This window comes from Cavia porcellus, unplaced genomic scaffold, assembly GCF_034190915.1.
Source record: "Cavia porcellus strain 051 isolate PalLab524CR breed Dunkin Hartley unplaced genomic scaffold, mCavPor4.1 scaffold_27, whole genome shotgun sequence".
Taxonomy (NCBI): Eukaryota; Metazoa; Chordata; class Mammalia; order Rodentia; family Caviidae; genus Cavia; species Cavia porcellus.
In genome coordinates this window covers 33,811,763-33,827,221 of record NW_026947510.1, presented here as the reverse complement: position 1 = coordinate 33,827,221, position 15,459 = coordinate 33,811,763, and the positions used below count along the sequence as shown (strand labels likewise).

At 44.8% G+C, this 15,459-nt stretch overlaps 1 protein-coding gene across 1 annotated transcript; it reads right to left on the bottom strand.

The window, feature by feature from the left end:
• Window positions 1-9,011: 9,011 nt before the first annotated feature.
• LOC100733509 (growth/differentiation factor 3) lies at window positions 9,012-12,057 on the bottom strand. Its single transcript, XM_003470584.5, has 2 exons — window positions 11,707-12,057; window positions 9,012-9,891 (listed from the first exon to the last, which is right to left on the bottom strand). The coding sequence occupies exons 1-2, from the start codon at window positions 11,972-11,974 to the stop codon at window positions 9,080-9,082; spliced, it is 1,080 nt and encodes a 359-aa protein (XP_003470632.4). The 5' UTR covers window positions 11,975-12,057; the 3' UTR covers window positions 9,012-9,079.
• Between the last annotated feature and the right edge of the window lie 3,402 nt (window positions 12,058-15,459).

Genomic DNA, 15,459 nt, shown 5'->3' with positions numbered 1-15,459 from the left:
AATACCAGCATAGCCTACCGAAACTTATGGGACACAGTGAAAACCCTCCCAGAACAAGTTTATAAATGTGAATGCCCACATTGCAAAAGCAGAGCAAGCCCAAATAAACAACCTAATGATGAACATCAAGGTCCTAGAAAAATAATAAGAATTCAAACCCACAACTAATACAAAGAAGGAAATTATAAAGATGAGAACAGAAATTGATAAAATTAAATCTAAAATACACACACACACACATTAGAGTGAATGAAGTAGAGTTTGTTCTTAGAGTAAACAGAACAGACAACCCATTGCCAACCCAATCAAATAAACAGACAAACACCAACCAGGTACAGTGGTGCACATCTGTAATCCCATCACCCAGGAGCCTGAAGCAGAGGAACACCGCAAGGTCAAGTCTACAAATTGAGTCCAGGCCACCCTGAAATACATAGGAAGATACTGTTTTAAGGCAAACAAACACCAAAGGGTAGAAGAGACATAAATCAATGAATTACAAATGAAAAGGAGAAATTAAAACAGAAATTTTCAAAATAAAAAAATTTATTACCATTTCATGATTCTGTACACCACTGAATTGGAGAATTCAGAAGAAATGGATATATTCATATATATATGTATATATATGATCAAACTTACGGAAGATTTTTAAATGAATAATACAATAATATGCAATGAAATTGAAGTAATAATTTTTAAGAAACCCTACCATCTGGGCATGGCAGCACACATCTGTAATCCCAGCACTGGGGCACGAGGATTGCTGTGAGTTTGAGGCCAGCCCAGACTTCATAGTGAGTTCAAGACCAGCCTGCACTGTGTAGTGAGACCCCATCTCAAAAAACAGAAAACAAAAACAAATATTCTACAAAGGACTAGGGGTTTAGCTCAGTGGCCTGAGCACCTGCCTGGCAAGTGCAAGGTTGTGAGTTCAATCCCTGGTAAAAAAAAAAAAGAAAGAAAAAGAAAAATCAGTGAGTGAAAAAAAACTCGAAAAGCTCAGGTCCAGATGGGTTCAGTGCTTGAGTTCAACAAAAACTTCAGGGAAATTCTAACGTAAATACTTCTCAATCTTTTTAATGAAATTGAAAGGCAAATAGAACTCCTAAAGTCATACCTACAAGCCTCTACTATCCAGATTCCAAAACCAGACAAAGATTCAGCAAAAAATAGAACTATAGATCAATCTCTTTAATGAATAGAGATGTAGAAATCTTCAACAAGATAGTGACAGCAGAAGACAGTGAATGATTCACCAAAAAGATTGTACATCACGACCCAGTAGATTTTTTCCCCAGGGATGGCTCAACATATACAAATCAATAAATGTAATACATCTCATACAAAGAAGCAAGGACAAAAATCTCATTATCATCTCAATAGACATTCGAAATCCCTTTGATGTAATATCTTTTCTTGATAAAGAGCCTGAAGAATGGGGCTGGGGATTTAGCTCAGCAGCATAAGCACCTGCCTTGCAAGCAAGCAGTCCTGAGTTCGATCCCTGGTACTGATAAAAAAAAAAAAGAGAGAGAGAGAGAGAGAGAGAGAGAGAGAGAGAGAGAGAGAGAGAGCCCAAAGAAAATAGGTATATAAGGACCCTATCCCAATCTGATAAACATTATTTATGACACACCATCAGCCAACATTATATTAAATGGGGAAAAGAAAAACTTCTGGGAAGTCGGTGGATGGTGGGCAGCAGAAAAATTACCTCTCTGAGAGTTGATGTCCAGACACTGGAATACAGTAATGTGATGAAGAGAAAAATGACGGAAATGGGTCCCTGGGACCCAACAAGGATCTGAAGTGAGAATTGAAGCCCATGAGGAGAGTGGAGAGAGAGACTTCAGTGAAGAAGAAGGAGGTAGTAAGCAGCCCTTTCTCCCTGAGCCCTGACTCACCATGGGAGAGGGCTGGCTCAAACCTGCAGATGCCCGAGAGGGGTCCGTGGAGACCTGTACCAGTGGAACAAAGCAGTGGATGCATCTGACTGCATTGGGTGGGGAGTTATTCAGGCGCAGCTGTCCCTCAGGAGAGGGTGATTGGCCAGTGACCATGATGGAGAGGAGCCAACTGAGCTTAAACTCTGAGTAGCTTCAGGCTGGCTCCATCTAGTGGCTCCCAGTGTCGGGGTGAGAAAGAACTGAGTTCCACTCAGGAGAAGGCTAAGACGCCCAATTCAAGCAGGCAGGGAGCAAAGTTTAAGGCAGCAGGCACACAGTGTTGCACCCTGAACAAATCAGGCTCCAGCCTCACAACCAGAAACCGGCCTGAACGTCTGTGGACCTAAAGGTTCGGGTTGCTAGGATTATGCCCTCTCCTGCTGTACAGTTACGGGGGCTGCTTTGATGGGATTAATCAGATCGGATCTGGACTCTTTCTGCCCATGTTGTCTGCCAGTGACAGCAGAGACACATCTTGAAAGGGACTGTTTTTTGCTTATTTGCTTCTTTCTTTCTCTTGTTTTTGTTTTGTTTCATTTGTTGTTGTTTTTATATGAGTGTGAATATTCTTTCTAGGTTTTCTGTTGTTCTGTTCTTGCTTTTATTCCTTCCTTCTCTAATCCCCTCCTGTCTTTGTCACCAGTATCCCAAACTTTGTGTAATCTTCTGTCATCCAGACTGAATTCTAATCTTGTCTTCTTCTATTTCTCCATTTACCCCTTTTTAAATTTTTACCCCGAGGGCAAAATTGCCACTGAGGTCATACTTACTGTGTACAATTTTCTGTTTTGTTTTACACTTTCTTCTATAACCACAAATCTGGCTCATATGGTTCAAGGTGACAAGTTAATAGTTACCTCAGTTTGCCATTTTCTAGACTATTTGATGCTTCTGTCATTGCTGACTGCACCATTTTAGCTAACCTGACATAACTGTTCTAACTAGTTGATCTTCCTGGTATACCAAGACTGAGATTGCCTAAGAGTCACAGAAAATAATGCAGGTCAGTGAAAAGCAGCCAGAGCCTGGGCCAAGTAACAGCAGCTCATCTCCAATAAATTGAAAAGACAGGATCTTGCTGTACAGACTCAAAACCCAAAAGACAGTTACATCTGGAAGACATTTCTGAGAAGTTGGCATGTCCTAAAGGTTCTAGTTATCAGCAATAAGACTACTTGCGAGAGGCAATTTATAAGCATCAGCCTAGGAATTAAACAAGACACTTAAGACGCAACCCAGATTCCCACCTCCTGAAAGGCAAATGGAGCAATGAGGTAGAACGGTTCAAAAGTCATCAATCCAGACTTACTGAAGTGATGATAGTGGAAGTCATGAAACAGATGAACAAGGTTCTAGAAAAACAATCAAATCAGAGGTAATTCCTCAGATAACTGCAGAGATGGTGACCATGATGGAAGACTCCAGAGCAGATACAGATAAAAAATAGATGAGCTTAGGAAAATAATGTAAACAATTTCCAATGCCCAGCATAGGAAAGAAATGGAATCCCTGAAACAGATTCAAACAGATATCTTGGAAATTAAAAATTCCATCAAAAGTATAGCAGCAGAATAAGCCAACATGAGGACTCAGAGATAGAGAACGGGAGAGTAGTTAGCAATCATGAAAAGGAAGACTTAGAAATAGGAAGGGACCATGAGAAATCAATCCAATAGCTGCTAGATGATGCAAAGAAGAATAACATAAAATAGACTGGAGTCAATGAAAAAGCTGGGGATTTAGCTCAGCGGCATAAGCGCCTGCCTTGCAAGCAGGCAGTTGTGAGTTCAATCCCCGGTACCGATAAAAAGGAAAAAGACCAAAAAAAAAAAAAAAAAAAAAAAAAAAAAACCCAAAAAAAGAAAAAGCAGGAGACAGCGCAAGTGACACAAAAGAGAACTTGTTGAGAGAAATAATGGCAGAAACTTCTGTGGCAAGGAAAAAGAATTTGACAGAGAGATTAGTGAGGCATATGAACTCCAGTTAGCCACAATCCAAAAACATCTACACTAAGACATAAGTAGATTCCAGAAACTCAACACAGGAAGAAAATAGTAAAAGCTGTTAGAGAAAAGAAACCAGTCACCTACAAAGGAAAGCCGATCAGAATCAGAGCAGACTTTGCAACACAGACCCTCAAGTCAAGGAGAGCATGGAATGAAGCATTTTAAGCCCTAATAGAAAACAATCTCCAACCCAGTTTGATGTATCCCACAAACTGTTCAAGAGTGATGTAGAAACTGATGAAGAAATAAGATACTGTCATGACAAAGAACAGCTAAAGAAATTTATGACCACCAAACCACCATGCTGAATGTTCAGAAAGACATTCTAGAAAGAGCTAACAAGGACTACAACTCCATGAACCCCAACAGAATGAATCCATGAGACAAAGCAAGCAATTAAACAGAGGAAGAAGAAAAGAGAACCAACAACAGAAAAATAACATGACAAGGATAAATCAATACATATCAGTTATACCCATCAATGCTGAGTCTCAATTCATCAATCAAAGGAAACAGAGTGGCAGAACAGATCAAGAAGCAAGATTCAACAGTATGCTACATAAAAGAAACACTTATTTTATTTTATGTTATTTTATTTTTTTGAGACAAGATATTGCTCGGTAGTTCTGGCTCATTTTGAGCTCATTACACAGTTCAGGCTGGCCTCAAAGTTATGGATGACCTCTAGCCTCAGCCTCCCAAGTTCTACGATTATAGCTGTGCACAACGATGCCTGGCCAAGGAACATATTTAACTTGAAATTCATAGACACAAAGTCAAAGGATGGAACACAACACTCCACACCAGAACATAGAAAAAGACAAGGGTAACTATTCTATTTGCAGACAAAATGGATTTCAAGTGACCAAGCATTAAGAGAGATAAAGAAGGTTACTACATCCTTCTAAAGGGAACAAGCCAAGAGCAAGAGATAACACTCATAAATATATATGCATCAAATACCAGTGCATCCAACTATATAAAAAATATTAACAGACATAAAGAATCAAATAAGCACTAATACAGTTGTAATGGGGGACTTCAATACCCCACTGTCACAAATAGATCAACTAGACAAAAATCAACAAAGAAATACCAGAACTGAACCAAGTTTTTAAACAAATGGACTTAATAGATGTCTATGGTGTTCCAGCCCAGAACACCAGAATACACATTCTTCTCAGCTGCACTGGGACCTTCTCCAGAATAGACCACATACTAGCTGATAGAAGCTACTTAAGTAAATGAAAAGGAATTGAAATTATCCCATGCATATTATCATCCCCAAAGAGTTCATATTACAGAAATATGAGCTATTCCAGGGCCTCAAAATTAAAACATGGAGGGAAGGGGGCTAAAGACAAGGAATGTAGCTCAGTGCAAAGGCCCTGTGTTCAATCCCCAGAACTGCACAGAACAAGAAAAGAAGATGTGTGTTTTAGTTATAATATTCTTTAGTTGCATTAGTTTTAATTACCTGTTTCAGATAATCAAGTTAAGCATATTTCCATTTGCTTGTTACTTTTATATCTTGTTTTCTAAATCCTATTAAGTATCCCCCTCCCCCACTGCACTGGGAATTTAACACAGGCCTTTGCACAGAGCTACTCTCACACACTCACTTTTTTTTTTTTTATGTTGAGACAGGGTCTCATTTGTAGTTCAGGCTGCCCTTAATTCAACATGGCCCAGGTTGGCCTCAAATTCACAGTGATCCTCCTGCCTCAGCCTCTCAAGCACTGGGATTCAGAGGCCTGCCCCACGGCATGGGGCAGGTATGAAAACTGACACACGCTACACCAGAGGTGAATCCGGAAAGCATCAACACTTGTGAGAGAACCCAGTCCCAAAAGGCCACAAACTGCATAGCTCCACTGTGGAACTGGAAAGTAAACATGGCTGCATGGCTGGCGAAAACAACTTTCCAAACCACTGGATCAAGACTTTCAAACAGTAAATCGTGCATGGGAATTACAGCTTTAAGTTTTATTTTAGAGACAAAAAAAAAAAAAAAAAGTTAACTGGAATAAGCAAACAAAATTGAAAAGAGTGGTCCAAGAACAGTCAGACTGTCTTTTCTGAGGTAGAACACAATTTGGGACTCAGAGAAAGGAGCAGAACCAAACTGGGCTGCAGGAGAGCAGCTGCAGCTCCACGGTGGGGCAGCTGAGCGGTCGCCCTGCCTCACCTACGGGGCTGGGAAAGACGGACAGCAGGTGGAGGATGTTCTCCAGAGGACCTGAGTCCTGCAAAAGAGTTCGAGTGCTCCCAGACTCAGGGGTCCTAAACAGACACACAGGGGCTGGGGTGCGGCTCAGGGACCCAGCGCTTCTCAGCCTAGGGGAGGCCCTGGGTTCAGTTCTTGCCTGAAAAAGAAAGATGTTCCACATTTTTCTGCTGACTTTTTTTTGAATCTTTACCAATATGATGGCTTAAAATGATCTCTGAATTTCTACTTTTTAATCTTTTTTTGAGTTACCATTTGCATGCAAAACAGTATTTTAAGTATGGAGTTTAAAGAGTTTTCTTGGTGTTTGGTTGTGTTTTTGTTATTTTGGGGGGAGGATTTTTTTTTTTTTTTGAGACAGGGTCTCTCTATGTAGTTCAGGCTGGCCTTGAGCTCACTTTGTAGCCCAAGCTGGTCTCAAACTCACAACAATCCTCCTGCCTCAGCCTCCCAAGTAATAGGATTACAGATGCAAGCCACCATGCCCAGCTGGGGAGGATTTTTTGAGATAGGGACTTGATACGAAGGCTAGGCTGGATTTGAACTCATGATCCTCCTGATTCAACCTCCACACAAGCTGAACTCACTGGTGTGCCACCATGTCTGGCTTTTTTTTGAACATGTGTGTACATTCATGCTACTATGGCCCCAGTCCAGACATGGGTCACCAGCATCATGCCAAGGTTGTCGTGTAACCCTTTGCAGTAAAGCCAGGCCTTGCAGCCAAGCGTTCATCTCCAGCTCCTTTTTGTTACTGCACATGAGCTTTTCTTGTTCTACAATTCTATGGAATTAAAATTAGATGCATTGAGGGTAGCAATGTAGCCACCAAGATTTTTCTCTTAGATTTATATCTCTTATAAAGGCTTTATAATTAATTACATAATTCCATTAGACCCCTTTTTTTTCCCCTTAAACTGGTACCAGGGATCGAACTCACAACCACACGCTTGCAAGGCAGGCACTTATGCTGCTAAATCCCCAGCCCCCATTAGAACTTTTGATTCATTGTATATTATTTTCTGTGCATGATATAAGGTGATAAAGTCATCTTATTCTTATTCTTATTATTAGTTATTTCAGCACTACTTATCGACCAGGTTTTCCTTTCCGCCATTAAATTGCCTTGTGAGTCTTGTTGAAAATTATTTATCCTGGACCGGGGATTTAGCCCAGCAGCTCAGACACTTGCCTGGTAAGTGTGAGGTTGTGAGTTTGATCCCTGGTACAAAAAAAAAAAAAAAAAAAAAAAGAGAGAGAGAGAAAATCATTTGTCCACATTGTCTGAATCTAGGAAGTACCTGTTTTTTTGTTTGGCATTTTGATCCTTTCTGCCACTATTCCTGTAGTTTTTTTTTTTTTTTTTTTTTTTTTTTTGTCTCCTAGTATTGGCGATTGAACTCAGGGCCTTTACAGGGAGCTACTTCCCCGGCTTTTTCTTTTTCTTTTTGACTTTGAGACAGGGTCACTATGTTGCCCAAACTGGGCTCAAACTCGAAATCCTCCCACCTCCACCTCTCAGAGTGCTGGGATTATAGGTGTGGACCCCAAAACTCACGAGTAGGGGTGGGGAGAATCAAAAGCAGGAAGTGCCTCAATCTAACTTTCACAGTAAGTTTTGCGATTGGGTAGCATGAGTCCTTCAGCTTGCGATTTAGCTTTTCAGATTTCCATTGGCTATGCTGTGTGCTTTGTGCATCTATAGATTTAGAACCAGCTCGCCCATTCCCCTGGTGCAGCCTCCTAGCCTGGGGATACAGCCGAGCAGCAGATCACTTGCCCGGGGTGGTGATTTACTAGAATGTCCCTCAGAGGTCTCAGGTGTATACCGGCAGGACTGGGGGAGATGACTGGATCATAGGACGCCATCTTCATCCATGGATTAGTCACAATTCCATTTTCCTTTGATAAGGTTTAATTCCCTGCTTATACCCCGGGTACTTATACCCCAACAAGAGCTATGGGTTTCACTATCATTGTTCAGGAGTCAGCATAATTATCCTTCAGAAGTCTGAAATCCCCACGTCACTCATCACAGAATTACTATTTATTATCTGTAAGGTGAAAGCAGTTTGTAGCTAAGGCAATTATTCTCAAATAAGTGTTCCTAGGATCTGTGTGCAACTTTCTCAAAAAGTCAAAATTGTGCTTACCATAAAAGGACAAAAGTAATGACTGAACATTTTCAGTGATAAATTTTCAACCATAAAGAACTGACCTGATTTAGTGGGGGTTATCTGTTTATTTTTTGAGTCAGGGTCTCACTGTGTAGCCCAGGCTGGCCTTGAATTCACACTGTAGCCCAGGCTGGCCTCCAACTCCTGGCGATCCTCTTGCCTCAGCCTCTCAAATGCTGGGATTAGAAGTGTATGCCACCATCATGCCTGATCTTTATTTCAATTTTATTTTTTGTTTCAATTTTTATTAGTGCATGCTTGCCATACATAATGGTTACATTCATTGTGGGGACTTGGTACATGTATGTATCTTAATTCCATTTACATCCTTTTCCCTTCTCTCTCCTAATTTTTCTTTGTAACTAACACTATTTAATATATAAGTTTACCAGGAAAACTGTGACTTTAAGTTAATTTAACATCTATACCTCAGTTTCCTCATCTTTAAAGCATAAATAACAATGCCTATCTTAAAGGACAGGGAAACATGTGCAAAGTCACACACAGAATCATGGCTGCCCATACAAAGGCCACCAGTAAATACCACTTAATCCTTCAGTCCAGAACCAACGGTCCTGTCACATGCCTGACTAGGGATGCAGGGTGAGTGTATGCGTGATCACAGGCACTGCTGACAATGATGGACTCACAATTAGATCCAAAAGGTCTCCACTTTATTGGGTCACTCAGGCCCCCTCCAGCCATCCCCATGCCTGCCCCTTACCCACACCCACACTCGTCGACCACCATGTCCTCATAGTGACGCAGAATGACGTTGTCACCATTGTCCTGGTAGAGCATGGAGATGGGTGAGAGCTTGGTGGGGACGCACACAGCTGGGGACACCGTGGGGTCCACGACCTGCATCAACGCCTGCATGAAGGCATAGTTAGAGCTGTTCAGGTAGGCAGCCACAGAGAGGGGACACTCGCCCTGACAGTAGTTGGCCATGAATCCCTTGGGGGCTATGATCCACTTGTGCCAGCCCAGATCCCGGAAACTGATGAACAGCTGGTGGCGATGGCAGAGGCTCCGGCTGGCAGCCTGGGGGGCAGCGGGCACGGCCCGCCGCGGGCGGGCAGGGTGGCGGCACCGCGCAGGATCCAGGGTCGCCACCAGCAGGGTTGCACGCAGGGTCCGCCGCAGCCTGGCGCAGAGGGCCCGGGGGTGACGGTGACGCCCAGGCTCCCCATCCTCCACGACTTGCACGTCCAGCAGCAGCCCCAGGCGGGACCACTGGCGCCGGGCCGCGTGCTGCAGCGCCCCCTGCAGGCGGACCCGGAGGACGCCGTGGGGCCGGGGCACTGACTGCTCCGCCACCGCTCTGCCCCGCCCACGCGGGGGCCCTGCCCGCAGACCAGGCTGCGGAACCAGCGACACCACTAGCTCCAGCGCCGGGCCCAGCTCCTCGTAGGTGCTGGGCCCTAAGTCCAAGCCCAGCTCTGCCGCGGTCGGCTGCTCCCGGTCCGGGATGGCAGAGAGGTTGAAGGAGAGCAGCCGCTGCAGGCAGGAGTCCGAGGGAAGGAGGAAGCCTGCGTGGGAAAGAGAAGACGCAAGTCACCATCTGTGCGCTTCACAGCCGCTCCAGCCTTCCACACACAGCGCCAGTGGCGAATTGTCACTTTCTCCAAACCTTACCCCTTCCAAGGCTGAGGCAAGAGGAGAAGGAGTTCAGGTACGTAGCAAAACTGTGTCCCAGCAGCAAACAAAACAGTATGATCGCTGTAGGTCAGTTTATATAGGCTGACCTTGAACTCACTGTGCAGCCCACGCTCCTGCCTCGACCTCCCAAGTGCTGGGATTACATTAGTTCACATCATTCCAGCGGGAGTGACAATTCCTACACACTTATGGTGGGATATAAATTTTGGAGATTATTTGTTGGCCACAAATCAAAAGCTTAAATGTCAGCACTCAGGAGACTGATGCAATAAGATGGAGAGTTTCAGAACAGCCTGGGCTACACAGTGAGTGAGGCCAGTCTGAGCTACATAGTGAGACTTTGTCTCAAAAGTTTAAATGGACCTGCTCTTTGATCTAACAATCTCCTAAAAAATTATCCTAAATTAACAGGAAAAGTGCGTGCTCTCGCCCAAATATTTTATGTCCACAACCACCACGGGGCGTCGGTTACATGGAGCTGTGAATGTTCGGCAGAATGATCCGTCAACTTCAGCAATGTATCAGATCCCACCCGCCAGAGCCTGGAGACCTACAGTATCCATCGGAAGCTTGGACGTCCTTTCTGTCTCCCCCTCCCTATCAACTTTGACAAGTTCAGAAGGCCTGATCTCGACGTTAGGGGCAAAGACTTTAAGTAACTAAGGGCAGACTTCCTTGTTGGTCTCCAGATTTTCGCGGGCCTGCAGGAAGGAGCCTGGCTCACAGCAGGTCTTCAATAGTGCTCCTAGGAAAAACATTCAAACCGTCCCTCCTTTTGCTACAAAACCAACTGCGGAGAGGACGCATAGAAATGCAGATGTTCAACCCTCATCTCAGACTGAGTAAGAATTAGATGGGAGGTGAGGGAAAGGATGGGCTGGAAGGATCTGTAAAGATGACCTAGAGACTTCTGGGCCAACTGAGCTCCAAAGTTCAACCCTGCTTAACATAAAAAAAGACACTAGGCTCAGAAATAGCCATTGTAGCCAGGCATAGTGGCCCTCGTGCCTTTAATCGCAGCACTCCAGTGGCTGAGACAGGAAGATTCTTTCAAGTTCGAGACCAGTCTGGGCTACAAAGTGAGCTCAAGGCCAGCCAGAACTGCAGTGAAATCCTGTCTCAAAAAGACAGCCCCCACCCCACAACCCAAAGAAAGACGTGTATATTGTGGATGAAAGAATAAGGGTAATCCCAGCCATCTAGGAGGGAAGCAAAAGGATCACAAGTTTGAGCCTTATCTGCAGTTCGGCGACTTAGCGACACCTTATCTCAAAAAAAAAAAAAAAAAAAAAAAAAAAAAAAAAAAAAAACAACCTGAAAAGAGCTGATGAAGTAGCTCAGCGCAAAGGTCCTAGGTTCAATCCCCAGTAGCACTGTACTTTGAGAGGCTGTGAATGTAGCTGTATGGTACTGGGGATGGCGCTTGCCCAGAACGCTTTAGGCCCTGGGTTCGATCCCTGGCTCTGCAAGAAAAAAGAAAACTCCTTTATTCACACACTAGCAGTCTGACTTTGAACAGGTCACACGTGACCTCCCGTCTTGGCCTTAATTTCCTGCTTCAAAAGTCGGTAAGAATATGTACCTGGCTTCCTTGGCATGGCGGCTGGGATCCTAGGAGAGAAGGGAAGCGCGATCCCCGCCCGAGCCCGGCTCCCTCTGCCCCGCGCGCCCGCGCCCGCACCCACCTCGGTCCGGCAGCGCTCGCAGCGCGTCCCCGGGCGCGCCCAGCTCGGCCACTGTGCACGGGGCCCGCGCCAGCCCCGCGTCGGCCGCGGCCTCCCGCTCGCGCGCGATCTTCTGCAGCACGCGCGGCACGGGCTGTGGCTGGCGGGGCGGCGGCGCCGCATCCAAGCCTAGAAACCGGAGAAAGTCGCGTTCTCCCAACGCGAGCGCCTGCCCCAAGGCCAGGGTCAGCAGGACGCCGGGAGCCAGCGCGCGCCGGGGAGCATGCATGGCCACGGCGCTGAGCCGGGCGGCGGCCGAGGGAGGAGGTGGCTGCCGATCCCCCACCCCCTTCCCCACTCCCACCCGCTCCTCCCAGGCCATTGGGCGGGAAGAAGCAGACACCCCTTCCCGCGTTGGGGCTCGAACCCCGACCCTTCCGCCGACCTGTATTGCCAGCGCTTTGCTTTGCTTTGCTTGCTTGCTTGCTTTTTTTAAACTTTGAGAGAGTCTTGCTGCATTCCCCAGGCAGGACTCCAATTTGCAATCCTCCTGCTTCGGCCACCCACAGTGCTGGCATTACAGGCATGTGCCCCATGTCTGCTTTGATCTCTTCACTTGCTCTACAACCCAGGAAAAAAATTAGCAGTGTGTGGACATAAACCTTACAACAACCCGAAGGTTGTCCTTCAGGTTTTGGTTGGTTTGGTTGGTTGGTTTCTGGTCTTTTTGACACAGTTTCACTATGCATTTCAGGCTGGAACTCACTTTGTGGTGCGGGCTGGCCTCGAACTCACAATAATCCTTCTGCCTCAGCCTCCCAGATTCTGGGACGTTAGGCTGGAATCACCACGCCCCGGCTTCTAGATCCGCGTTAAGGGGAAGCTGAGCCTGGTGGCACCCGCCTGACATTCCAGCACTCCTGGAGGCTGAAGAGGATTGTTATAAGTTCAAAGCCAGCCTGAGCTACATAGAGAATGCAATGCTAGTGTGGACTACATAGCAGGACCCTGTCTCAAAGCAAAACAAAACAAGAGGGCCAGGCATTTAGCTCAGGAGCACGGTGCCCGCCTGGCAAGCACAAGGTTGTGAGTTTGATTTCCAGTTAAAAGAGAGAGAGAGACAGAGAGAGAGAGAGAGAGAGAGAGAGAGAGAGAGAGAGAGAGAGGCAGGTGAGAGGAGGGGAAGGAGAGAAGTGGAAGCAGACACATTTATTCATTCAACAGTTATTAAACCGTCAGTTGTGTCAAAAACACTGAGATGAATGCTAGGAACATAAGAGTGAGCAATTTAGCCTTAAAATTCATAATTAGGGGGCCGGAGATTTAGCTCAGCAGCATAAGTGCCTGCCTGGCAAGTGCAAGGTCATGAGATCGATCCCCAGTACAAGAAGAAATTCATAATTAGTGAAATACATAGGTGTGTGTGTGTGTGTGTGTGTGTGTGTGTACCAGGGATCAAACCCAGAGATGTTCATAAGAGACCATACCTCCAGCCCTTTTTTACTTTTTATGTAAAAAAGACCAGAGGACCATACCTCCAGCCCTTTTTTACTTTTTATGTTTCAAGACCGGGGTCTCTAAATTACCCAGACACATCAATTTGAGATCCATCCTCTTGTCTCAGCCTCCCAAGCAACTGGGGTTGAGCTGTACACCACCACACCCTGTTTGAGCTTCTTGAATAAAAGTCCTAAATCAGACTGACCAGGCGATTTTGTTTCCATTACTTACTAGCTGCATAGCACTCTGTATGTCACTTAATCTGCATAAAGTTTTATCTTCTTAATTGAAAATAGACCAGTCTAGGGGCTCAGGGTGAAGCTCCGTGGCACAAGTGCCTGCCTGGCAGGTGCAAAGTACTGAATTTGATTCCCAGTACAAAAATAAAAAAGAAAAGGAAAGAAAAGCGACTGACCTAAAGCTGGACTTTTGTATGACTGTAGCCCTACCTACTCAGGCAGCTGAGGCAGGGGAACCTCAAGTTGGAGTCCAACCTGGACAACTTAGTGAGATCATGTCGCAAAATAAAAATGTGTAAGAGAGTTAGGGATGTAGGTCAGTGGCGGAGCATCCCCAGGCTCACTCCCCAGCAGTGCACACTTTCCAGCACACACATGCTGCTGTATGGGAAGCACATACGGTTTCATAGCAGAGAAGCCTTCAATGCCCAAGTCCATGTCTGCAGTGAGGTCATCAGGATTTAAGGCTGCACGAAATATGGTACATGTAAAAAAGGCACAAATCTTGGGAAGTTTTTGCATGCTCACCTTAGTGAATTTCTGGTTTTGACTTTCACTCATTTGATTTGGTTTTGCTCAGAGTAGTAGAAGATTTTCAAATGCCACCAAGAATTACCCTTGTTTGTGCTAGAAATAATTTCTGAGCTTTTAAAGAAGGGTTTATCCAGCCAGACATGGTGGTGCATCCCTGTAAGCCCCACACTGGGTAGCTGAGGCAGAAAGATCACTTCAAGATCGAGCCTGGCTACATAGTGAGGTCAAGGCCAGCCTGAACTACACAGCAAAACCCTGTTTCAAAAAATTCCCTATGCTGGGGATATAACTCAGCAATACAGCACTTGCCTGGCAAACTCAAGGTCATGAGGTTGATTCCCAGTACCAAAAAAAAAAAAAAAAAAAAAACCAAAACAACAAAAACCTGCTCTTCTCTGGTGACTCCTGGTCCCTGCCCTGCAGTCTCACTTCCTACCACCCCCTCCTGGCTGCTGCTGTGCTAAGGAGTCTCACAGACCAGGGCAATGGTCTCCTGTATTGCAGAGACCCTTCCTCTGCTCACTGAGGAAGACTTCCCTTCCCCTGCACCATTACACAGAAATCCATCACTGTTTTTATTTAAATGTATAAAAAGCTGGGTGAGGTAGCACTCCTGTAATTCTAGCACTCAGGAAGCTGAGGCAGGAGGGTTGTTGCAAGTTTGAGACCAGCCTGGGCTACAAAAGTGAGCCCAAGAGCAGTCTGAACTGTACAGCAAGACCCTGTCTCAGAAAGACAACCAATAAAAAATTAATTCATTGGAGGTGTGGTGGCACAAGGCCGTCACCCCAGCTTTCTGGGAGACCGAAGCAGACAGATTTCAAATTCAAGCCCAGTTTAGAAATGTAGCAACTTAATGAAATCCAGTCTCAAAAATATGTTTTTCTGGGGCTAGGGATTTAGCTCAGCGGCATAAGCACCTGCCTTGCAAGTGTGTGGTTGTGAGTTCAATCCCTGGTACCAATAAAAATGAAAAAAACGAAACAAAAAAAAGAATAATTAAAAAATATGTTTTTCTTTTTGAGACAGGGTCTCACTGTACAGTTCAGGCTTGTCTTGAACTCACTTTGTAGCCCAAACTGGCCTTGAAATCCTAGGGATCCTTCCACCTCAGTCTTCTAAATGCTGGGGTCACAGGTGTGTGCCACCACACTCAGTCCAAAAATATGAAATTTAAAAAAGGAATGAGGATGTAGCTCAATAGATTCTGGATTCGCTCCTCAGTACTAAAAAAAAAAAAAAAAAAAAAAAAAGCTTACTAAATACTTTATTATATTTCATAGCTATTTAAACTTCTTTTGGAAATTCCTTGGTTCGTTTTTCTCTTTCTTTTTTCATTGTTTTTCTTTTTTAAAACCCATTTTATTTCAAAGAGGAAATAAGAAAACAAAACAAAATTTCAAAATATGTCAGTCAGTCAGGGGAACAATGGTATACACATGACACATTTTCATCTTAAATCAGTCACCAGAGCACAAGACATTTGTGTTGAATTGTTCGA

Excerpts from the sequence above, each read along its gene's own strand:
- LOC100733509 (XM_003470584.5), bottom strand. The coding sequence starts at position 11,974 with ATGCATGCTCCCCGGCGCGCGCTGGCTCCCGGCGTCCTGCTGACCCTG. Across the intron at positions 9,892-11,706 it reads GCGAGCGCTGCCGGACCGAG|GCTTCCTCCTTCCCTCGGAC; the intron begins GTGGGTGCGGGC and ends TTTCCCACGCAG.